The sequence below is a fragment of the Stegostoma tigrinum genome, chromosome 31 (genome assembly GCF_030684315.1).
Source record: "Stegostoma tigrinum isolate sSteTig4 chromosome 31, sSteTig4.hap1, whole genome shotgun sequence".
NCBI lineage: Eukaryota > Metazoa > Chordata > Chondrichthyes > Orectolobiformes > Stegostomatidae > Stegostoma > Stegostoma tigrinum.
The window spans coordinates 1,059,061-1,084,967 of record NC_081384.1 but is presented as its reverse complement, the minus strand read 5'-3'; the positions used below and the strand labels follow the sequence as shown (position 1 = coordinate 1,084,967).

General features: G+C 44.2%; 1 protein-coding gene across 3 annotated transcripts in view; it reads right to left on the bottom strand.

The window, feature by feature from the left end:
* The window catches only part of erbb2 (erb-b2 receptor tyrosine kinase 2), a 70,129-nt gene that overhangs the window by 1,316 nt on the left and 42,906 nt on the right, over window positions 1–25,907 (bottom strand). Inside the window, exons 13-27 of one of the 3 annotated variants that reach the window (XR_007250411.2) lie at window positions 24,633–24,765; window positions 24,409–24,499; window positions 21,208–21,353; window positions 21,073–21,117; window positions 19,152–19,287; window positions 18,228–18,350; window positions 17,593–17,691; window positions 16,458–16,643; window positions 15,248–15,406; window positions 14,815–14,890; window positions 14,283–14,429; window positions 11,813–11,910; window positions 10,252–10,425; window positions 9,463–9,733; window positions 8,783–9,289 (exon numbers count right to left, since the gene is read on the bottom strand). Coding sequence is in view for 2 of the 3 variants with exons in the window: in XM_048560495.2 (XP_048416452.2) it covers window positions 8,958–9,289; window positions 9,463–9,733; window positions 10,252–10,425; window positions 11,813–11,910; window positions 14,283–14,429; window positions 14,815–14,890; window positions 15,248–15,406; window positions 16,458–16,643; window positions 17,593–17,691; window positions 18,228–18,350; window positions 19,152–19,287; window positions 21,073–21,117; window positions 21,208–21,353; window positions 24,409–24,499; window positions 24,633–24,765 (2,216 nt within the window). In the remaining variant the exon portion in view is untranslated. Of the gene's footprint in view, window positions 1–7,333; window positions 9,290–9,462; window positions 9,734–10,251; window positions 10,426–11,812; window positions 11,911–14,282; window positions 14,430–14,814; window positions 14,891–15,247; window positions 15,407–16,457; window positions 16,644–17,592; window positions 17,692–18,227; window positions 18,351–19,151; window positions 19,288–21,072; window positions 21,118–21,207; window positions 21,354–24,408; window positions 24,500–24,632; window positions 24,766–25,907 lie in introns of those variants that run through there. The other 2 variants (XM_048560495.2, XM_048560496.2) reach the window with 2 other exon arrangements.

Below are 25,907 nucleotides of genomic sequence, written 5' to 3'. Positions count from 1 at the left end.
TAGGCCCTTCATTAGAAATGGGGAATGGGGAGAGGATTCTGAAATAAATAGGGAGAGATGGGGAGGCGGACCAAAGATGGATAAAGGAGACGATAGGTGGAGAGGAGAGTGTGGGTGGGGAGATAGGTCAGTGTGGGGAGGACAGGCAGGTCAAGGGGGTGGGATAAGGTTAGTAGATAGGAAATGGAGGTGTGGCGTAAGGGTGGAGGACAGGATAGGTGAGAGGAAGAACAGGTTAGGGAGGCAGAGACGAGCTGGGCTGGTTTTGAGACGCAGTGCGGGGAGGGGAGATTTTGAAGTTGGTGAAATCCACATTGATGCTATTGGGCTGCAGGGTTCCCAAGCAGAATATGAGTTGCTATTCCTGCAACCTTTGGGTGGCATCATTGTGGCACTGCAGGAGGCCCAGGATGGACATGTCGTCTCAGGAATGAGGGAGGAGTTAAAGTGGTTCGCAACTGGGAAGTGCAGATGTTTATTGCAAACAGAGCGTAGGCGTTCTGCAAAGCGGTCCCCAAGCCTCTGCTTGGTTTCCTTATTGTAGAGAAAGCCACAACGGGTGCAGCAGATGTAATATACCACATTGGCAGATGTGCAGGTGAACATCTGCTTGATTTGGAAGGTCATCTTGGGGCCTGGGATGGGGGTGAGGGAGGAGATGTAGGGGCAAGTGTAGCACTTCCTGCGGTTGCAGGGTAAAGTGCCGGGTGTTGTGGGGTTGAAGGGGAGCGTGGAGCGGACAAGGGAGTCGCAGAGTGGTCTCTCCGGAAGGCAGACAAGGGTGGGTATGGAAAAATGTCTTTAGTGGTGGGGTTGGATTGTGGATGGCGGAAGTGTCAGACGATGATGTGTTGTATCTGGAGGTTGGTGGGGTGGTATGAGAGGACTCGGGGGATTCTCTTTTGGCGGTTATTGCAGGGGCGGGGTGTGAGGGATGAGTTGCGGGAAATGCGGGAGACACGGTCGAGGGCGTTCTCAACCACCGCGGGCGGAGAGTTGCGGTCCTTGAAGAACGAGAACATCTGGGATGTATGGGAGTGGAATGCCTCGTCCTGGGATCATTGACATTAACCTGTTTCTGTCTGATCAAAGCCCAGTGGGATGTAACCATCCACTTCATCTTCTCCCTCGGTCAGATGCATTGTGGGATCAGAGCTGTATCACTGTATGACATTGTCCTCTCTGGCAGGACAGCAGGGCACTCCTCTACATCCTGAGCCCTCAGCCTCAGCGAAAGTGTCCACACAGGCATCAGCAGGTTGTGAAGCACCAGACACCAGGCCAGAACTCTGTGCAGCACCCCACTCCTCAACCAAGTGTCAGTGTCTGTCAGTCAGAAAGCAATTTTTCAACCTAAATAAGCAAAGTTGCAGCTAAGACCATTTAGCATATTTTAGGAAATTAAGTTTGGTCTAAGATCCAAAAATAAGTCATACTAAGTTGCCTGAAAAAGTAGCAATCCCAACGGCTGTCAGAAATTGCAGAGCTTAATTAAGGAGGGAAAAATAGAGAAAACTTGCATGGAATGTAAAGGGAAACTGCAAAAGCATGTATGCATATATAAGAGAGAGATTAGTGAAGATAAACGTACAGTCTGAAACAGGAGAATTGATAAAGGAAAACAAGAACAGCAATTAACTATGTTAGCTCTGTCGTTTTGGAAGATGCAACTAATTTCCCAGACATGCTAGGGAAGGAGGAATTGAGGGACATTAATTTCTACCAACTATTGTTTTAAGAAACTAATGGGACTAAAATTGAAAAATCCCCAAGACCCGATAACTTATATCCCAGGGTACTAAATCAGGTGGCTGCGAAAACAGTAGATGCATTAATTGTTAATTTCCAAAATTCTGCAGATTCTGGAGTAGTCCCAGCAGATTTGAAACAGGCAAATGTTACACACTGTTTAAAAAGTAAGGGAGGAAGAAAACCAGGAATTACAGAGCCATTAGTCTAATAGCTGTAGTAGAGAAAATGCTGGTGTCTATAATAAAGGGTACAATAGCAGGACACGGTGTAATATTGTTGATACAATCTCAAAGACAATGTGGATTTATGAAAAGGAAATCAAGTTTATTGTTTAAAAGGATGCAATCAGTAGAATAAATGAAGAGCCAGAGGATGGCTGTATTTGAATTTTCTGAATTTTAATGAGTTCCCATACAAGAGGTTATTGGAATGGGGCACACAGGAGCCAGTGCTTTGCACCAAACACTGATAGCATATGTTGAAGATTCAGATGAAGGAATCAATGTAGTATTTCGAGTTTTCAAATGACAGAACTTGATGGGAATGAGAGTGGTGACAGGGATGTAGAAGGGAGACTTGAGTGAAGGCAAATGCTTGGCCGATATAGGATAACGTAGATTAATGAGAGGTTGCCTACTTTGATACATAAAAACTAAAATAGAGTACTTCGTAAATGGTGATAATTGGGAAATGTCAATGTACAAAGGGACCTGGATGTCCTTGTACACTGGTCACTGAATATAAGCATGCAAGTGCAGCATGCAGTTAAGAAGGCCAATGGTATGGTGGCCTTTATTGAAAGAGGGTTTGAATTGAGAAGCAAGGAAGTTTTACTGTAGTTGTACGGGGTAACAAAGAACAAAGAAACCTACAGCACAGGAACAGGCCCTTCGGCCCTCCAACCCTGCGCCGATCAAGATCTGTCTAACCTGTCATCTATTTTCTAACAGTGATAATGGGAACTGCAGATGCTGGAGAATCCAAGATAATAAATTGTGAGGCGGGATGAACACAGCAGGCCAAGCAGCATCTCAGGAGCACAAAAGCTGACGTTTCGGGCCTAGACCCTTCATCAGAGAGGGGGATGGGGTGAGGGTTCTGGAATAAATAGGGAGAGAGGGGGAGGCGGACCGAAGATGGAGAGAAAAGAAGATAGGTGGAAAGGAGAGTATAGGTGGGGTGGTAGGGAGGGGATAGGTCAGTCCAGGGAAGACAGACAGATCAAGGAGGTGGGATGAGGTTAGTAGGTAGGAGATGGGGGTGCGGCTTGGGGTGGGAGGAAGGGATGGGTGAGAGGAAGAACAGGTTAGGGAGGCAGAGACAGGCTGGACTGGTTTTGGGATGCAGTGGGTGGAGGGGAAGAGCTGGGCTGGTTGTGTGGTGCAGTGGGGGGAGGGGACGAACTGGGCTGGTTTTGGGATGCGGTGGGGGAAGGGCAGATTTTGAAGCTGGTGAAGTCCACATTGATACTATTAGGCTGCAGGGTTCCCAAGCAGAATATGAGTTGCTGTTCCTGCAACCTTCGGGTGGCATCATTGTGGCACTGCAGGAGGCCCATGATGGACATGTCATTTAAAGAATGGAAGGGGGAGTGGAAATGGTTTGCAACTGGGAGGTGCAGTTGTTTGTTGCGAACCGAGCGGAGGTGTTCTGCCAAGCGGTCCCCAAGCCTCCGCTTGGTTTCCCCAATGTAGAGGAAGCCACACCGGGTACAGTGGATGCAGTATACCACATTGGCAGATGTGCAGGTGAACATCTGCTTAATGTGAAATGTCACCTTGGGGCCTGGAATAGGGGTGAGGGAGGTGGTGTGGGGGCAAGTGTAGCATTTCCTGCGGTTGCAGAGGAAGGTGCCAGGTGTGGTGGGGTTGGAGGGCAGTGTGGAGCGACCAAGGGAGTCACGGAGAGAGTGGTCTCTCCGGAAAGCAGACAGGGGTGGGGATGGAAAAATGTCTCGGGTGGTGGGGTCGGATTGTAGATGGCGGAAGTGTCGGAGGATGATGCGTTGTATCCGGAGGTTGGTGGGGTGGTGTGTGAGAATGAGGGGGATCCTCTTTGGGCGGTTGTGGCGGGGGCGGAGTGTGAGGGATGTGTTGCGGGAAATGCGGGAGACGCAGTCAAGGGCGTTCTCGATCACTGTGGGGGGAACGTTGCGGTCCTTGAAGAACTTGGACATCTGGGATGTGCGGGAGTGGAATGTCTTATCGTGGGAGCAGATGCATCCCCTATTCCCAATTCCTCCGCCTCCGCCGCATCTGTTCCCACGATAAGACATTCCACTCCCGCACATCCCAGATGTCCAAGTTCTTCAAGGACCGCAACTTTCCCCCCACAGTGATCGAGAACGCCCTTGACTGCGTCTCCCGCATTTCCCGCAACACATCCCTCACACCCCGACCCCGCCACAACCGCCCAAAGAGGATCCCCCTCATTCTCACACACCACCCCACCAACCTCCGGATACAACGCATCATCCTCCGACACTTCCGCCATCTACAATCCGACCCCACCACCCGAGACATTTTTCCATCCCCACCCCTGTCTGCTTTCCGGAGAGACCACTCTCTCCGTAACTCCCTTGATCACTCCACACTGCCTTCCAACCCCACCACACCTGGCACCTTCCCCTGCAACCGCAGGAAATGCTACACTTGCCCCCACACCACCTCCCTCACCCCTATCCCAGGCCCCAAGATGACATTCCACATTAAGCAGATGTTCACCTGCACATCTGCCAATGTGGTATACTGCATCCACTGTACCCGGTGTGGCTTCCTCTACATTGGGGAAACCAAGCGGAGGCTTGGAGACCGCTTTGCAGAACACCTCCGCTCGGTTCGCAACAAACAACTGCACCTCCCAGTCGCAAACCATTTCCACTCCCCCTCCCATTCCTCAGATGACATGTCCATCATGGGCCTCCTGCAGTGCCACAATGATGCCACCTGAAGGTTGCAGGAACAGCAACTCATATTCCGCTTGGGAACGCTGCAGCCTAATGGTATCAATGTGGACCTCACCAGCTTCAAAATCTCCCCTTCCCCCACCGCATCCCAAAACCAGCCCAGTTCGTCCCCTCCCCCCACAACCAGCCCAGCTCTTCCCCTCCACCCACTGCATCCCAAAACCAGTCCAACCTGTCTCTGCCTCCCTAACCTGTTCTTCCTCTCACCCATCCCTTCCTCCCACCCCAAGCCGCACCCCCATCTCCTACCTACTAACCTCATCCCACCTCCTTGACCTGTCAGTCTTCCCTGGACTGACCTATCCCCTCCCTACCTCCCCACCTATACTCTCCTCTCCACCTATCTTCTTTTCTCTCCATCTTCGGTCCGCCTCCCCCTCTCTCCCTATTTATTCCAGAACCCTCACCCTATCCCCCTCTCTGATGAAGGGTCTAGGCCCGAAACGTCAGCTTTTGTGCTCCTGAGATGCTGCTGGGCCTGCTGTGTTCATCCAGCCTCACATTTTATTATCTATTTTCTAACAGTCTGTGTCTATTTGCTCCCTGCCTATCCATGTACCTGTCCAAATATATGTTAAAAGACGCTAACGTATCTGCGTCTACCACCTCTGCTGGCAACGCGTTCCAGGCGCCCACCGCTCTCTGTGTAAAGAACTTTCCACGCATAACTCCCTTAAACTTTCCTCCTCTCACTTTAAACTCATGACCCCTAGTAATTGAGTCCCCCACTCTGGGAAAACGCTTTTTGCTATCCACCCTGTCTATACCCCTCATGATTTTGTAGACCTCAATCAAGTCCCCCCTCAATCTCCGTCTTTCTAATGAAAATAATCCTAATCTACTCAACCTTTCTTCACAGCTAGCACCCTCGATACCAGGCAACATCCTGGTGAACCTCCTCTGCAACCTCTCCAAAGCATCCACATCCTTTTGGTAATGTGGCGACCAGAACTGTACACAGTACTCCAAATGTGGCTGAACCAAAGTCCTATACAACTGCAACATGACCTGCCAACTCTTGTAGTCAATACCCCACCCAATGAAGGAAAGCATGCCATATGCCTTCTTGACCACTCTATTGACCTGCGTTGTCACCTTTACGGAACAATGGACCTGAACACCCAGATCTCTCTGTTCATCAATTTTCCCTAGGACTTTTCCATTTACTGTATAATTCACCCTTGAATTTGATCTTCCAAAATGGATCACCTCACATTTGCCTGGATTGAACTCCGTAATGGTGAGAACATACCCAAAGTATTTTGGTCTCCCTAGCCAGAGAAATATGTAGTTGCAGAAGAGGGAATGCAGCAAAGATTTAATAGGCTGATTCTTAGATTGGAAGCTTATAGTAAAAGGGATTGGATTCACAGGGACCTATACTCATTGGAGTTCAGAATGAGAGAGTATTTCATTGAAACATCCAATTCTGACAGACTGGATGCAAGAATGATGCTTCCCCTGGTCAGGGTAGTATGTAACAAGGGGTCGTGGTCCCAAGATACAGACCAAGATGAAGAGAAATTTCTTCACGTGATAGTGAACCTCTCGAATACTCTCCCTCAGGCTGTTATGGAGGCAAAGTGACTGAACATATTTAAGAAAGAAATAGGTTTCCAGAGCTAAAAGTGTCAAAGGTTTTGGGGTTCAGTGGAAGTACAGCTTTGAGATAGAGAAACAGCCAAAATAATATCAAAGTAGGCTGACTGGGCTGAACGATTTGCTGCCATTTTTTGCGATTCCAAGCATTCATTTGTTGCCTTTTTGAAGGGGCCATAAAATTGGTCCCTCCTCCTGCTCTTTCCTTTTAATATCTCATCTTCAAGCCTTTATCCAACTCCCTCTGGAACACTTTCCTCAGAACGGGCACTGCAGTTGAAGTAATTGAATGTTTAAAGTGGGAACAGATAGAAGGAACTGGGGATTATTTAGGGGACAGGAATGTGGAATTCCCACAAATGGATCAGCCGTGATCTAAATGAATGGTAGAACATGGTCCACAGGATGACCGTCATATTGATATGAAAGTTGTTTAAAATGGTGGCCTTTCATACAAAACATTGCAGCTTGCAACAAGTTGCTGTGTCATTCTTTTCATGTTGCTTCTGGTGTTTTTGCAATTATCTTCTGTCTCTCACTGGTTATCACTCTTACTGCCACTGCAAACAGCTTCTCTTTGTGTACAGTACTGAAGCCTTTCCTGATTTTGAACATCTCCACTAAATCTCTCATTGACTTTCTCTGTTCCAAGGAAAATAAGCTGACCTTCTTCAGTCTCTCAGGTTAAGTTTCTCAACACTAGTACCATTCCAGTAAATCCCCTCAGTTCCTTCTCCAAGTCTTGACATTCTTTGAGGTGTGGTGCCTGGAAATGCACATAATTCCTAGCAGACGCAGTGAGTAACTAAGAAGGTCCATTTCCTGGTCCTTTTCCCCTACACATTGCTTCAGTTTGAAGGATAATTGTTCACCCCTCTTTTCTCAATGCCCCTTTAATTCTGCGATGAGTGACTGAGAGAAGGAACCTGGAAAATTGGAAATGTGAAAAGTTCCAAATAGGGACACGCTGGTGAAATGAAATGCAATTTCCAAATGTGAGAACAAAATAAGAGAATGTAAAAATAGAGTGAGATTTATTTACAATACATAGTGTTTTACAGGATCCAGATTTAAAGAAAATGTCAAATATACAATAGCTGGGGTAATTCACCACAGCAATTTTACAAAATCATATCAAATGCTTACTGACTGATCCCAAATTGACTCCAATGAGCAAAGCAATTGGGCAAAGTCTAATAAGAACCTAGGCTTGAGGAGTCTCTGTTAGTATGAGGCTATTACACCCTCATCCATGCTTAGAAATAACAAGGTTCTGTCACCTGCACTTGGAAAACCCACAGGACCAAGAATGCATCCTTGAAACCACTGGTTCATCACAGCATAGGTCTGACTGCAATAGCTCGAACTGCACTGGAGCCTAATTGAAGACCAATTTATCAAACAGTAAATCAGTCCTGGCTGGCCCTCCATTCAAACAAATCAGCTTTGAGGCTGCAATGGAGCAATACAGATGGCCAAAGGAGTGAGTGCCATGGGCTGAGGGCCACTTGGACAATTCCACCAGCTGTAATCAGAATAAAGTCAAAACATTTCCCATGAACAAAGTGCTAAAATAAAAACATTCACATCAACTGGATACTTCTAGAAAAAATATCTTTTTCAAGCATATAAAACTCTTTCCCCATAATCGAATATACAAAAACTCTGATCAAACGGATTAAAAATTCATGAATTTCAGCATTGAGTAATTTCTACAATATTCTCCAAACCAAAAGCAACTCATTTCTAACATTCTGTTAAACTTCACTTACAAAAAAAAGTAAATTCCTTTTAATATTGTTCAGTTAATTCTCACATCTTGCCTCCTGCTTGGTGATCTCTCTTGGATCCCAGTATCACGTTCTCTTCCCCCGTCAGGAACAGCTCCTCACTGCCTGTCCCATGATTCGTCCAACCAGGGGTCCAGGGGAACACTCATCTGTTAAATGTGATGCTGCCCATTCCCATCAGAAACAGAAACCTGGTATCCCACAAGGTCAGAGCCCTCCCCACATCCAAACCAGAGAGGTGGCGGGGAGTGGCCAGCGCCCAGGAACGGGGGCATGGGGCACTGCATCGGAGGGTGGGGGGGGGGGGGGGGGGGGGAAGAGGATGGAAGCAATACTCAGGAAAGGGTAGCTGCACTGCGACTTCTCAAACAGATGTGGGATCCAGTCTGGATGGCCTGGCAGACTCTCAGTGAATCACGTGGATCAGGATGGGTTTTTTTTTGCTATTCTTGAACAGTGTTATGATTTTGTAGAGTTGTAATCTAAACAGAACTCTGAGGAAACATTTCACAGTCTGCTTGCTTGCTTCTAAAAGCTTTTGTTCATTGGCCCAGGTCAGTACGGTGTTTACTACCAGTTCACCAGTTAACCTAGGCTCTGATTCAATGGGAATAATGTGCACATTTGTGAAAGATTCCAGAACAGAAACTGTGGCACCAACAAAGGTCTCACTCACCAAAGCCTGCTTACAGTAAGATTTAGTTAAGGTGCGGAGTAAAATAAGGTGCCTTTTCAATGGATGCTGTTGAACATGAGAGATAGTGTTCTTCTGCTGAGTACGCTCAGGTTCTGATGTCAGTTCAGTCTTCTGGCAGTGAGACATCTGGTTATACCAAAGCTGCCAGATTCCTCTACACACTGCCAGCCTCTGCCAGACCAAGATATTCAGCATTCTCTGCTGTTGCAACCTGGATGTATCCATTGGGTTGTGTTAGTGTCGGGGTAGCAGGGATCAGGCAAGGAGAATTGCCAGAGTGTAACCTGCTCTGGAGATCCGGTGCCCAATAATCAGGACGATCAAACGGCAGGTCCTTGTTCCCAGACAGACTCGGTTGACTTAGATATTCAGGATTTTCCACGGTGTTTCTGAACAGACCTTTTGGGATTAGGGACCCATTCCTGCCATTACCACGAGGCAGAGCTTGGCTGGGAGATAACGTTTCATCAGCCTGATTTATGTAGTCTGACAGGAAACAAAAGACAAAGATTAGAAGCAAAATCAGGTCATAGTAGTGCCAAAGAACAGACCCAGACCTCGTCAGATGCACCCTCCGCCCCACCTGCCACATAAAGAATCAGCAATGGACTAATCAAAGTGAGTCAGTGGGAGAAGGAATGAACGCCATTGACATTAACCTGTTTCTGTTTGATCAGAGCCCAGTGAGATGTAACTATCCACCTCATCTTCTCCTTCGTCAGTCAGATGCACTGTGGGATCAGAGCTATATCGCTGTGTGACATTGTCCTCTCTGGCAGGACAGCAGGACACTCCTCTACATCCTGAGCCCTCAGCCTCAGCGAAAGTGTCCACACAGGCATCAGCAGGTTGTGAAGCACCAGGCACCAGGCCAGAACTCTGTGCAGCCTCTGACCCCTGACCTTCCACCTCTGCCACACTTGTCGCACTCTAAAAAAGGAAAGAAAACGAGGTTGTCAGTCTGGGACGAGTACTTTTAACCCCAATTACAACAATTTCCTCCCTCTACCATAATCCTATCATAAGGGCGGCCCCTCCGTCCAAGGGCTGTTGGTCAAGAGCAAATCCAGCGGCTGTCAGCAAGATATTTGACTGTGGTGGCATCATTGTACAGCCTCAGCCGATACAAAGACACTAATTTCCAGTCGGACTTCCTTTTTAATAGTCAGTCCTCCTCCACCCCACCATCAGTTGTTCTCCATGATCAGGCATCAGTGTGAAAGGGACAAGGGACACTGACAATTACAAAGTATTACAGCAACACTGTGCAAATACTGTTGCATGATTTGGAATTTCGTGAGCTCTGAAAACATAAACACCCGCTCCTGATCCAGACCTCCACTACTAAAGCCCAGACTGGAAGGAATTGGACTCTGCCACTGGGGGCTGATCTAGTGTCTTGATCTTGTCTAAAAGGAGCTGGGTTAAACACTGTTACAAATATTTACTCTGGAAGATGACATTCTGCTCCTGTAATGAGTGCGGGGCTGAGTGGTGAAAAACCCCTGATGTGGTACCAGATACTCTTCAGCGTCGATCAGGTCCTGCATGTCCTCATCTTCCAGCAGAGTTCGGTAGAACTTGCTGTCAGTGGGGCTTTGAAGGACCATCTGCTCATCGCCCTGAAACAAGACAAGAGCAAGAGCAAGATCAGCTCAGCCTCTCTCAACAGACATCGGACTCTGTTTCGCATCTACTGAAAAGAAAGTGGGGTAGCATGAAAGAAAGGTAACGAGGAACAGGAAGCGTGACAGAGACAGGAGGAGGGAGGAGAATGTGAATGGCGGGGAGGAGGGAGAGGGCACTGACAGAGAAAACAGGTAGGAGGGAGACAGAACAGGTGGGGAGGAATGAGAGAGAGAGAACAAACAGCGAAGGAGCGAGGGAGAAAGAGAATAAAGGTCTAATGGGAGGATTCTCGGCAGTGTGGAGGAACAGACGGATTTTGGGGTCCATGTCCATAAATCCCTCAAAGTTACAACCCAAGTTGACAGGGTTCTAAAAAGGGCATATGGTGTGTTGGCTTTCATTGGCAGGGGAATGGAGTTTAAGAGCCGTGAGGTTATGCTGCAGCTCTATAAAACTCTTTGACCACATTTGGAATATTGCGTTCAGTTCTGGTCACCTCATTGCAGGAAGGACGTGGAAGCTTTAGAGATGGTGCAGAGGAGATTTACCAGGATGCTGCCTGGACTGGAGGGCAGGTCTTACAAGGAAAGTTGAGGGAGCTAGGGTTTTTTCCATTGGAGCGAAGAAGGATGAAAGGTGACTTGATAAAGGTTTACAAGATGATTAGAGGCATTGATAGGGTGGATAGTCAGAGACTTTTTCCAGGGGGGAAATGACTATTATGAGGGGGCATAATTTTAAGATGATTGGAGGAAAGTATAGGGGAGATGTCAGAGGTAGGTTCATTTCACAGAGAATGGTGGGCATGTGGAATGCGATGCTGGAAGCAGTAATGCAGTGAGATACTTTAGAGACCTTTAAACGACTCTTGGGTAGGCACATGGAGGATAGTAGAATGTAGGGTATGCAGGGTAGGTTGATCTTAATACGGCAATAGGTCAGCACAACATCGTAGGCCGAAGGGCCTGTATTGTGCTGTACTGTTTTATGTTCTATGTTCTACGTTCTAGAATGAGGTGAGGAGAGAAGGGGTGAGGAGGTGGAGAACACTGGGTAAGGAGGGAGGAGGAAGAAGAGAGAAAACATGGGGAGGAGGGAGCAGAGAATTCAAGGAGGGGGAGAAAATTCAAGGAGGAGGAGAGAATTTGCAGGAAAGTGATGTAGAGAGACAGAGATGGGATGGACAGAAAGATACATAGGACTGAGAGAAAATAAGGAGAGAGGAAAAGAGTAAAGTGAGAGAGAGAGAGAGAGAGAGAGAGAGAGAGAGAGAGAGCAAGAGTGCAAGTGAGAAAGTGTAAGAGAGTGAGAGAGCGAGATCTAACAATTAATTGTGCCCAACATGATGAAGAGCAATGTACAAGCTCCTCCAGTACTCACTTGGATTACCACATATCGGGGGGGATCTCGAGCCATCTTTGTAAACTCTGTCACCAATTCCCGAAACTTGGGTCGACATTCCGAGTCAATCATCCAGCCTAGTAAAATAATCAGGAAAGTTGTCAAGAACACAGCTCTGCAGGCAAACATCCTGCCGTCAGGATGGATTTCAGATTTAGTGAGTGAGGATTGTAATGAAAATAATGATTCTTATTGATGAATCGTTGTTATTCCCTCAGAATACCCTGAAATATTTCAATCCCAGTGAAGAAGTTTCTCTAGTGTAGCCACTGCTTGAGACAAGGTTGAGTTTAGTTATTGGTTAGGTTAAACTATTTTTATGGATTTTAACATGATTCACATTGTCAGGATTGCATAATTAGGCTTAAAAAATTGTTTGGAGATACTTTTTGATTACAAAGAAATTGCAAATTTTAATTTGCTGCTTCACTCTAACCTCTTTACTCTTGACCTCAAATGCAAATGAAGGGCAACAGATGCTCCCAGAGCCAGCAGCACCTCTTTCATTCAGCACTCCACAGCATTCAGATTCAACAATTTCACATCATTACCACAGCCCGTATTAATTGGGACAACATCTATTTGCAATCCTGCTGTTGCTATTTACATCTTTCCTAAGCCCATCTTTTGCTTCTTGCCTTGTGTCATTAGCATCAGATCTTCTGTCTTGTGACAATGCTGCGGCTTTCAAGAGGTTATTTTATCCTGTTTTTTGTTGGAGAGGTTGTAAGGCAGATATACCATGTTGCCTACTGAAGACCACTTGAGTAAACAGCTTGTGAGACCTTGGGGTTTTTATTGAAGTCTGAACAATGGCCTAGGGGCATTATTGCTGGACTGTTAATCCAGAAACCCAGGCAATGTTCAAGGGGTCAGGATTCCATAAGTCCATAAGACATAGGAGTGGAAGTAAGGCCACTCGGCCCATCAAGTCCACTCCGTCATTTAAACCATGGCTGATGGGCATTTCAACACCACTTCCCTGCACTCTCCCCGTAGCCCTTGATTCCTTTTGAGACCAAGAATTTGTCGATCTCTGCCATGAAGGCATCCAACGTCCCGGCTTCCACTGCACTCTGCGGCAATGAATTCCACAAGCCCACCACTCTCTGGCTGAAGAAATGTCGTCTCATTTCAGTTTTAAATTTACCCCCTTTAATTTTAAGGCTGTGCCCACGGGTCCTAGTCTCCCCGCCTAATGGAAACAACTTCCTAGCGTCCACCCCTTCTAAGCCATACAAACTTCGTAAGATGGTGGAATTTGAATTCAATAAGTGAATCTATTATTGATTGTTGGAAAAACCCATCTGGTTCACCAGTGTCCTTTAGGGAAGGAAACTGTCATCCTTACATGGTCTGGACTACATGTGACTCCAGACTGTCAGCCATGTGGTTGACTCAACTGCCCTCTGGGCAATTAGGGATGGGCAATAAATGCTGGCCCAGCCAGTGATACCCACATCTCATGAAAGAATTTTTTAAAAAGCCTGGATGTGGCCAGCCCTCACAGACCAGGTTCTGTAGTTTTTTTTAAAAAAAGTTTTAGGTTTAGCTTTAGGCAGAAACTTTTGGGGTCTCAAAAGTTAGAAGCTTCAGTGAAATGTCGTCCAGCTGCTACGTTCTCTGAATTTTCTCTTGATGTGTTTTTTCCTTCCAGATTGGAGATCTGCATGTGAAAATCTGTGTCAGAATTTTACTTTTTTTTTGCCAAGGGGTATATTTATGGGATGTTGCCAAATCGGAACAGTTAATTTGCAATAATTGCCAGAGCTCTTATTCTGCAAAGTTTTCCAATAGTTAAGTTATTATAAATTCCTCTTCCTTTGGCTCTGTTTTAAGAACAATGTTTGAATAAATTGTGCTTTGCTTAACATCGAGTAGTTTGACCAGTTGCATGGAATTGGAAATAGATACTCTACACTTGCCTTTAAAATAAGAAAAAGTTAGGGTCTATGCTACCCTCTTAAAATATTTTGAGATGGTCTAATCTGGCCCATATCAGTCTTTAAACCTCTCCAGCCTTCCACCCTGTTTTAGGTCTTCATTTTAATCCTTCCCTTTCCTCCTCAACCTGCCTCAGGACTGGATTAAAATCTGTTTCATCTCCATTTTCCAGTTCAGATGCAAGAACATTTAATTGAAAAATGAATGACTAAAAACTGAAATACTCAGCAGCTTTGAAAGCAATTCTTTCCCCTTGATGGAGTGAGGCCTGATGAGTATTTCCAGTAATTTCACTTTTTAAGCTTAGAATTAATTTTGTACTCAACAGCTAAACTTTGGGATAATGACTTGTTAAAGGCATAGATGAGCACAATTCTCCTGTTTCCCAGGGTTCAGTCCAGTAACCGGAGATTTTCAACTCTGTGCAGTTCAGTGCCCCCCTACTGTTTTTGAGCTATATGCTGAGCTGGTGGTCCACGTTGTGCCCAACAGATTTCCAACTCACATTTAACCATGATCATGTAGACATCAATGGTGCAGATTGGGGGCTGTGGGAGTCGTTCTCCCTTTTCCAGCAGGTCAGGGATCTCACGAGCCGGGATACCATCATATGGTTTAGCTCCAAATGTCATCAACTCCCAGACCGTTACTCCTGCAGATAGCCAAACATTTTGTTACGTTATTGCACAAAAAGCATGGCACAAACAGATTACAAGGGCAGTCCTGACTACATGACTATACTGGCCGTCTCAGCCTGTACATCATGGAGCTCCCTCTGTCTGTGTACTCAGATATCCAGATGTGCTCAGTGCAGTTCCATACCTGGTGTGAGCATCTCAGGCAGCCAGCTCCCTCACTGAAACTGACGTTTACCAGATCATCAGCTTGCCGCAACTGTCACAGTATTAACTTGATGGATTCAGTTAGAATTTCCCAGTAGTTAAACTGCAGGTGAAGCTCTAAGGCACTCGCCTTATCTCCCATGTACACACTGACATTGGCCTATAAATTGAGAGTTAGAGGGCTGGTTTACATACCGTAACTCCAGACATCACTTTGGTGGGTGAATTTTCGGTGCAAAATGGACTCCAATGCCATCCATTTGATTGGAACCTAAGAGAGCAGCAGACAAGATGAATCATTTTGCATACTGTAAACCCAAAGGCATCGATTCTTATGGCAAGAAGCATGGAACAGTCTACGATCCTGGTGACTGCAAACACAGACATGCCAGCTGCAAAAAGGAAAGAATTTACAGAGAATGAAGTACAGTCAAGTACATACTGAATGGGTCGACAAAAGGAACAAAAGCTAAGGTGGAAGCTCTCACAATCTTTGTGGTTTCCCTCATTAGCTCTGCATTACCAAAATTCTAGATTAATCAGTCCATTCAGTGTGTGACACTTCTTCAAACAGCAGTGTCTGAACTGAGGTTGTTCCACCATGAAACTGTCAACAGGCAACATTTACCTTCCCACCATCTGCACGGTATTCTGTCTCATCAATATCCAGCAGCCTAGCAAGTCCAAAGTCTGTGATCTTCACATGGTTTGAGCTTTTCACAAGGACATTCCTTGCAGCAAGATCACGATGGACTAATCGAACATGATCTTCTAGATAGTTCATTCCCTGAGTGACAGTGAAAGTGAAAACCAGTTAGTGCAGCTCCAGTTCCTCAGCTCACCTTTAACTTTATATCACCACTAAGAATTTTCAGTTCTTAAAGTATAAAAGCAGACAATGGAGTAAATCATTTTGTACATTAGTCAACATATGGCCAACTCAACTTAATGCCAATAAAACATCATTTGCAGGTACGTCTAGCCCCACTGGCAGGAGACACAGAGGTGGCAGCATAGAGGTATATAGTGAAGAGAATGTGGCCCTGGGAGTCCACACCATTGATTCAGGACCCCACGAATTTTTCTAATGGTATCATATCAAATAGGGCAAGGAAACCTCTTGTTGTTTACCACCAATCACTGCCACTCTTAGCTGATCGTTCAGTCTCCAGATTACATACAACTTGGAAGCAGCAAGGAGGGTGGCACGGACACAGAATGTACTCTGAGTGGGCAACTTCAATGTCCATCACTGACTAGCTCAGTACTACCACAACCAAATGTGCTGGGGGAATCCTGAATGACGTAGCTGCTACAACTAAGTGCTACTCTACCTCACTTTTACCAGAAGCAACACCATGCATACCTTTGTGAAATTACAACACAGTTGTACATACATATTAAACAGCTGGACCAGCATGCTACAGACTCAGCTAAATGATCCCAGAACCAATGGCTGACGTCAAAGCTCTGCAGTCCTGTCACATCCCATTTGAATGATGGTGGACAATTAAACAGCCAGCTGGAGGAGGATCAATAAACATTCCTATTCTTAATGATGATGAGCAAACACATTAGTGGAAATCAAAAGGCTGAAGCTATTGTAACAATCTTCAGCCAGAAGTGCCAAGTAAATCATTCTTCTTGACCTCTTTCGGAGATCTCCAACATCAGAGATGCCATTCTTCAGGCAACTTGATTCACTATGGTATCAATAAAATATTGAAGGCACTAAATACAGCATAGGTTATAGACCCTCACAATATCATGGCCATAATGTTGAAGATTTCTGCTCCACTCTAACAGTGTCACGCGTCCCGGCCTCTCTGCCAATGTACCTTTGCGATCTGCACACACCAGTTGAGGAGATGCTGAGATCCAATCCGGTCCTTATTTTCTCGAACATAATCCAGTAGGGAACCAAATGGCATCAGCTGTGTCACCAGCTGAACAGTGGATGTCAGACAGATTCCAAGCAGACGACAGACGTAAGGACTACTCACTCCCGCCATTATGTACGCTTCCTACAATACACAAAAACAGCTCATAAGTCTGTGTCAATTACCTTTCCTGAACCTCCGCTCCTGATGAGCACTTCTAACTCTCTGAGGTGTGGGAATTTACAAACTTTCATTCTCACCTTCAGGATGAAGCATTAGGAATTAAACCACCTTTCTACCTTTGGACTCCGTGTTGACTGAACTCAGGGCAGGTACTGAACAGTTATAATATTTCAGTTGCTGTACCGAGGACACTGCTAATTATGAGCATTAAAGAGGTTGAGATTTGAAGGGCGCTGAGTTTAGGGTGTGGTTACCAGCAGAAAAGTAGATGATGTTGAGGAAAGTTGTTGATTTGGAGAAGGAACAGAGTTAGAGCACGGAGCCCTCAGAACTCTTGTTTTAATGGGAAGTCTCAAAGATCAAACACAAATTATTGACCCAAGGGAACAATGTGAGAGGAGATGTCGTGTAAGGTTCCAGAACCTGTCAAAGTCTTTGGAGAAATTCAAAGCAACAAAGCAGCTTTACTAAAATGTTAAAGCACTCATCTGCAGAGCTTTGTAAAGAGGTTATAAGTTCACAAAGAATTGATCATGCTGGAAACTAATCTGCTAAATGTCGACTGGAGCAGAACTGTCAGGGCGAAAATAACTGGAGAAGTCAAAATCCATCGCAATAATTTTGGAAAATGTCAATGGATGACAGAGGGGCCTGGAGTTAGCAGGATGTGGGAATCATTTTCTGTTGATGAATGTGAGGGAAATAGAATGGGAGTTTGGTATTTCTGGCCTGTACTGATTCCATTTCAAGCTGCGAAGGGAACCTGTCAAACCAGAATTTAAGTGAAGTGCATCTCTGTAAAGCTCCCAATTAGTCATAAGAATAACAAATGACTATACTCCTGTGGCAGTTACGAAACTGATTCACCCTGTTTTAATCTGCTGGCCGATATATAACTTGTTATACTTACATCCAGGATATCTTTGTTTGCTTTTGGAGAAGTTCCCTCTCTTAAAACCTTAATAGCAACAGGAATCTTCACATCTTCATCCTCCGGCATCCAGACTCCCTGTATTCAGGAAAATAAACATTTGAGGCCATCAGTTGAGGTCTCAGTAAACTTACCCAAAACAGACAGACAAGGTAATATGTGCAAATCATTCAGAAATGCTACTTTTGCCATATCCTGTCAAGCTATAGATCACACCACTTAATCATCAGGTGGATAAGTGTACGTAAAATTATTTGAGATAAATTCTGGAGCTGAGGAGTGGCTCCATACAGTGTGCAGTAGGGAAGCTTGCTAAGTTCTTCAACAGGACCCAAATGAGGAACCAGCTTGACACTCAAATGAAATGTAAACTGATGAATCAATTATGTGAAATGTGCTAAGTTGTTTGTCAAGCTCTCATTTCAGCAATTGTGGCCACCCAGAATTCAACAGAACAGACTGGACCTCAGAGGACCTATTGACCCTCTGTCACCTGACTGTCACCAGACTTCAAAAACAGTCTCTTAGTTAAAGAATGGATGGAAAGACTGAGTAAGTTGAAGAAGTGATCACAATTTCTCCAGGTCCCAATGCACAAAGATCTCTTTAGTCACCTTGTAAACTGTCCCAAAGGCACCAGATCCCAGAATCTTCACTTTCTTCATTTCAGTTTCCTTCAGGATTCGGATATGGGCCTGGTTTGGAACAACTCCACTTGGAGTCAATGGTTCAACCAGCTGAAGAAACAAAACATCAGACAGCAATTCAGATGAGGGATTCACAGGACATCTTGGAGCTTTTTACACTTCTGACCTGGAAAACCCCTTCAAATTCAACACAGAACTGAATATAAAATTAAAAGAATAAGAACTAAACTTCGAATCTACTTTGGAAAGATTTTTTTTTCAATTTGATCAGCATTGGAATGACCTTCAAGGTAGGTTGCACAGTCAGTGGTTGTAAGATACTAAACAGGTCAGTTACACTGCCACTGCGTTACTGATTAAACTGCATGGTCTTACCCACATAGGGAGAACATGCACCATGAGCGAATATGACGTGGAGTGGAGTCTGCACGTTCACACATCCTTTTCCTGGTTATTTCACTTTGAATTTTTACAATGGTTGTGTAGATTGATAGCTGCCATTTCTCTGGAGGTTCAATACTTTAGCTCCAGACTTATACTGTGAAAGGAATCAGCATTGGCTTAATGGTAGCACTTTCATCAGTCAGGAGCTAATGTCCCAGCTCTATAGCTCTCAGCTGAAATTCTTGTGCAGTATTTAGTGGGAAGAGTATTTTTTGAGCAAGTGGGATGGAATGGAATGTGAAGATGGTATTATTTAAATATCTCAGGGGTAAGGAAAAAAAAGACCACTCGTGCTTCATTTGGGAGATGCCTGTGAACAGTTGAGTTGGGTCACTGGGTCACCCACTGTACCTAACATTACCACTCTCCTTCTCCAACTGATGGTGATTCATGGTGAATTGCAATAGTTTCCCACAAGGAGGACAAGTTTGCTGTGCTAACACTCACCTCTCTTTCCAGGAGTCTCAGCATTGTATGTTTCCGCTTCAGTCGTTTCTTGCGTTTGAACCAGACAACAAGAAGAATCACAAGGACTACAAAGAGTAGTGCTCCCACTATCCCTGCCACCACTGAGGTCACCTGGCTACACAGAAGAGAAGCAGAGAGAGATCAGTCAAACACAGGCATCACCCTTCATGGACCAAGGACCAATCTTCACTAAAGTAGGTCCTATGATGTCAAGGAGCTCAGCGATTAAATTCTTTCATTAGAACTCATGATATTGGTCAGATACCTTAGTAATATAAGGAGCTCTTATATGGCTTTGAGACATGCCAAAAATGCTCTTTACCAGACTGTAACCTCTCAAATCTGGAATGCTTGGGACCAAAAGCATTCCTGAATTTCATTTAATATCAGAATGCCTAACTAGGAGAGTGTGAACCAGATATAAAATATGCATCTGAGACATACAAAACATTATAAAGCAGTAATATATTTGTTTTATTATCTAAAACAGTCGTGAAACATTATAAGACATCCAATATGTTACAAAGCAGTTGAAGGGGCAGATAGCGATAACTGTTTGACAGACAGATATCCACAGGCTGAATTAGTCAGTACAAGATTTTCAGAGACTTACAATTGTTTTATTATTAAGCCATATTGGACAGTACAAGTACCAGACTCACCCTTCCCTTCTGGACTCTTCATCTTTTCAGAAGCTAACTCAGCCTGGGGAACATCTCAGTTTTTTTTTAAAATCACTCGATGCAAGCATCTCTGGAACAGCGTGAACCTGAACCTAGGCCTCTAGACCTAAGTGATATTCTAAATCTTTGAGCTTAAGTGCAAAGTCAACTAAGCCAACATTTTGCTCTCAACTGATTCAAACTATCCCAAATTTATCCTCAGAAGAATCTGTGTTCCTAACATTATTAACATTGGAAAAACATGCAATATCATCAACAGGTTTCCAACATTTAACTTTTCTTATCCATTTTACATCTGGATTGCCCCATTTCCCACAGCATTACCCAATCTTTTTATTTACTTATTCATGAGATGCAGGCATTGTTGAATAAGCCAGTAGTTATTTCTCATCCCTTTGAAAAAGTGGTCGCGAGCTGCCTTCCTGAACCGCTGCAGTCCTTGGGGGTATAGGGATACCCACAATGTTGTTAGATAAGGAATTTTGACTCAGCGAGACTGAAAAAACAATGATATATTTCCAAGTCAGGATGGTGAGTGGCTTGGAGGGGAAGTTGCAGGTGGTGGTGTTCCCATATATCTGCTACCATTATCCTTCTAGACAGTAGAAATAGCTGGTTTGGAAGGTACGGTCAAAAGAATCTTGATGAATTGCTGCAGTGCATGTTGTAGATGCTTAAGACAGCTATGCCCTTACATTTCTTGCAGAAGTTTTGTGAACAGCACAACAAGCATCTACTCCTCCCGACTTCATTCAGGTACACGGGATTCTAAAATCCCTTGGCAGGAAGTTGCTCTGTGATCATTTCTATTATGTTGCAGAGCCACTCAGTCCAGGAACTGCACGTGCTCAAAACCCTCATGACAAAACATCACCGTCACCCTGAAACTCCAACCTCATCTGGAATTTGGATTCATTATCAATGCCGACCTAGAAATGAAGAACTGCCAACCTCATAAGTCACGGTTATAAATATTAAACAGATATGCATATTTTCTTCTCGATAAAAAAGAAAATTATGTCGCAATAATCTGACTGGAATGGCAACTGGACAGTGCTTCCCCAGAATGGTTCGTCCAATTCATCGCTGGGACAGTTTAGAAATTGTCTGAATATTGAGGCTGGAAATATCAGCATTTACACATTACTAAGACTGGTTATGTTGATGGAGAGGGTGAATCCCATTAAGGGGGAAGATGACGAAAGCAGTGCTGTTACCTGTGAACAGGCTCCTCAGGACATCCATCTTCACCAGTTGTACATCTGAAGACAAAACACAAACTTTTAGAGAAAACACAAACTCGAAGAAGAATTACTAAAGTTCTCATGATTCAGCAAGTGCTATTTACTTACGAATGACTGCAGTTTGTTCGACACAGTTGACAGAAGCCATTTTCATCGGCATATTTCCAAACATGCCCGTGTAACCCACTTGGACATTTCTCCACACACTGTGTTCCGTCCCTATAATGAGCGCATTCCACACAGTCAACAGCCCCCTAATGGTAAAAAGAAAAAGATCAGCAATAATCAATCCTCCACTTAAATCTCCCTATCCTTCCAGTTCGATTTCAACCAACATGACAATTAACTAAAAGAAAACTATGGATGCTGGAGATTTTAAACAAAAACAGAAATCGGAGGAAAAGTTCAGTAGGTTTGGCAGCACATGTGGGAAGAAAAGCAGAATTAATGTTTGAGCCCGATGACTCTTCCACAGAGCTGTTCTAAAGAAGTCACTGGATTCGAAATGTTAACTCTGCTTTCTTTCCACTGATGCTGCCAGACTGACTGAGTTTCTCCATTAATTTTTGTTTTTGTTAAAGACAGAAAGATGATGTCTCATTTAGATAGGAAGCTGCTGAGCCAAACAGGCCAACACCTGCATTTAAATAGCATCTTGAAGATAGTAAAATACTCCAAGGTACTTCATAATAGTATAATCTGACAAATATTGACACTAAACCATATTGAGATGTTACGGTACATTGCCAAAATTCTTGTCCACGAATTCTGTTTTAAGAGTGTCCTACGGAAAGAGACACAGCTGGAGGTTTATGTAGAAAATTTTCAAGGTTAGGGTCACTGCAGCTGAAGACATGTCCACCAAAGCTACAGCAATGTAAATTGGAGATTGACTTAGACTAGAAGTGAAGCACTGTAGAGATCTGAGGGACATGGGGTTAGATGGGATTACAGCAGAGATAGGGAAAACAAGGCAATGCTAGACTCAAACAGGAGGGTAAAAATTTTAAAATGAAAATATGCCTGGGAAAATTCATGAGATTTGCAATCTGTGCTGTACGTGGTCTCATCTGAGATAATGGCTGAGATTTTACAATTGGCTTTAGGACTTCAGGTCAGACGGGAGAAAAATGTGAGGGCCTGAGTGTGATGACTTAACAGTGGACTGTCATTTTCAGGAATTAAACCCAGTTTGGTTCCTGCAACAACTTCAGCAGGAATGTCCAGTAACCAATACAATGAAGTCACAGGACAAAGGCCAGTTGTATTAAATATTTACAACGAACTGAACACAACCCTGACTTTGTCCAGTTGTTCCCTGAAAGGGAGGTATAGAAAATTAACCAAACGACAGAAACTAAAAGGGGTGCATATAGAGACAAGCATAAAATTGAGCAAACCATGAATTCTGATTAGACTGTCTGATAGTGAAAAGTTAGGGAGGACTGTAGGAGTCGCATAGATTCTACAAGTATCAAACGAAACAGCAACACAGCTTCTCTCATTTCACAACCAAAAAAGTAGCTGTGACTTTGAACAAGGTGTCATTCATACATACATACAGCATGGAAACAGACCAGTCAGTCCAACTAGTCCATGCCAACCATGTTCCCAATCTAACATAGCCCCACTTGCCTGCATTTGGCCCACATCCCTCCAAACTTTTTCTATTCATGTATTTATCCGAATGTCTTTTAAATGTTCTAACTGCTCCTGCATCCATCACTTCCTGTGGCAGTTTTTTCTACACACTAACTACTCTTTTTAAAATACCTGCCCTTTGTGTCCTTTTAATACTTTCTCCTCTCATCTTAAAAATATGCTCCCTAGTTTTGAACTCCCTATCCTCAGGAAAAGATCTTTGTTATTCATCTTATCAATGCACTTCATGAGTTAATAAACTTCTATAAGATCACCTCTCAACTTCCTACGCTCTAATCAAATAAGTCCCAGCCTATCCAGCCATTTTTACAACTCAAACCCTCCATTCCTGGCAACATCCTGACATATTTTTTTCTGAACCTTTTCCAATTTAATAATATCCTTCCTAAAGCAGGGCGCCCAGAGCCGCACACAGTATTTCAGACAGGCCTCACCAACATCCTGTACAACCTCAACGTGATGTCCCAATTCCTATATTCAAAGATCTAAACAATGAAGGTAAGCATGCCAACACCTTCTTAACTGCCCTGTCCACCTGTGACACAAATTTCAAAGAATTCTGTACCTGAACCTTTAGGTCTCTCTGTTCTACAGCACTACAAAGGGCCCTACTATTAATTGTATAAGTTCTGATCTTCTTTGTTTTACTAAAATGCAATTCCTCACGTTTCTAAATTAAGCTCCATCTGCTGCTCCTCAGCCCATGGACCCAATTGATCAGGATCTCCTTGTAATCTTAGATAACCTTCTTCACTGTCCACTATACGGCCAATTTTGGTGTCATCTGCAAACTTCATAATCATGCTTCCTACATTCTCATCCAAATTGTTTACGTAAATGTCAAACAGAAGTGGAGCCAGCATTGATCCCTGTGGAACACTGCTGGTCACAGGCCTCCAGTCAGTAAAACAACCCTCCATCACCATCACCTGAGAGGGTGGGGGTGCACGTACGCAAGGAATGACTGTATTCTTTCAACCATTTGAGAGATGGACAGCTGACTAGGCTAGCATTTGCTGCCTGCTTCTAATGGCCCTAAGTGGTGATTGTGTGCAACCTTCTTAAACAGCTCCAACCTGTGAGGAAGTAACTGACAACAATCACTGTCTACGGCAGATGACTGTCAGTAAGTTAGTTGGGGCTAGGCTATTTCCACCATCAATCTTTGCAAACAAAAACAAAGTTGCTGGAAAGCTCAGCAGGTCTGGCAGCATCTGTGAAGGAAAAAGCAGAGTTAACGTTTCAGGTCCAGTGACCCTTCCTCAGAGCAGATGCTGCCAGATCTATTGAGCTTTTCTAGCAACTTTGTTTTTGTTCCTGATTTACAGCATCTGCAGTTCTTTCATTTTTTTTGAAAATCAATCTTCCTGATCCCCAAGTGGGGGCTGAGCATATGCACAACAAAACAAACATGAAGGCAGTACATAGCTTACGAAGGATAGAAAGAGACTTCTCTCAATTCTACATTTCTCTTTTTCTGCCTACCCACTCTTCTAGCCAATGTATCATGTCCCACCACTCCTTTCTTGTGTCCATCCACTGAGTGCCATAGGAATATCTGCTTGTACTGCTGTACTGTCAATTTCCTGCCCCACTGCTCCTCTCCAATTTCTTCTAGTCAGTCTTGATTCAGAGGAGATTCTTTACCATTCCTCTACAGGTCAGGTTTCTGATCTGTGGGAGACATTCCTTGTGACACCGAATACAGGACGACTCACTCAAATACTCTCTCACCACCCTGGAATAAAGAAAAACAAAATGTCAGATAAGAAACCGGCCAGAAACATCTCTCAATATACCACACTGTATCCCTACAGCCCCCACCAACACCACCTCAACCCTTCTATTTTATTTAAGTAATGCATTCCTACCCCTCATATAAGTTGCATGATTCTACACACTCCTGGCCTCGAACAAACGTTTTACAGGAGATGCAGTTTGTTGGTCCTGGGCCCCAACATGTGCTGTTTGTACACAAGCTGTGACAAGTGTTCCCTTCAGCTTCTGCAAGGAAAGGGAATGCAGCAGTTAAAAAAACAGGACACTGACCTGTGGCCAGGTGATGCTGACAATGGCCTCTCCAGCTCTTTTCATAACTCAGTTGACACCGTGAATACCCGAGCCCTACAGTAATTTCAAAAGTGAATTATTCCCTCTTACCTTCTCTTACATGTACTGTACTACATGTACAGTAACTGAAACTAAGACACAGCTGTACAGTACCAGAGAAAAGTGATTGAGATGACAATTTTGAACTTTTACATCCAGTAAGTAGATCACTTGGGCAAAACTGTATGCTTAAAATTTCCACTGTTCCTTAATAAATAAAGTGAATGCTGAACATTAACAGTAATCAATCTACCCTGGCCAGTGTTTCTATCATTACAAACCATCGAGTACTTCAGTCGACTTTTACACTGTTAGGTGCTTGTTTAACAAGAATGTAGGACCAAGAGTAGGGCATTCAGCCCCATCAAGCCTGTCCTGTCAAGTGTGATAATGACCAAACATTTTTGCCTATACTATATCCACAACTATTTGCAATTGGTAATCAGAAATCCATCTCTGCCTTAAACATATTCAAAGACTGAGCATCCACAGTCCTCTAGGAGGACATTCCAAAAGATTCAGAGCCCTCTGAGTAAAAATGTTTCTTCACACCTTGGCTGTAAGTGGCTACTCCCTCATTTTTAAATTGCACTCCCAATTCTAGACTCTCAAACCAGGGGGCATCTCTCCCACATCTACCCTGTTATCCCTTTAAGTATTTGTAAGTTCCAATGAGATCATCACTCATTCTTTTAAACTTTTGTGAATACAGGCCCAATTTGCCCAATCTCACTTTGTAGGACAGTCCCACCATCCCAGGGACAAGTCTGGTAAACCTCTGTCACACTCCCTTTATGGCAATAATACCATTATTGAGATGAGAGATTAAAACTCCACACAGTTCTCCATTAATGGTCTGAGTTCCTATTCAATTTAAGCAAGAATGCACTACTTCTGCATTGAAATCCTCTTGCAATAAAGGCTAATATTCCAGTAATACGAGGACACTTCAATCCTCTCAAGGACAAAGGAGGGAATTTATGTGTGGAACCAGAGGAAATGGGTGAGGTCCTAAATGAGCACTTTGCATCATTATC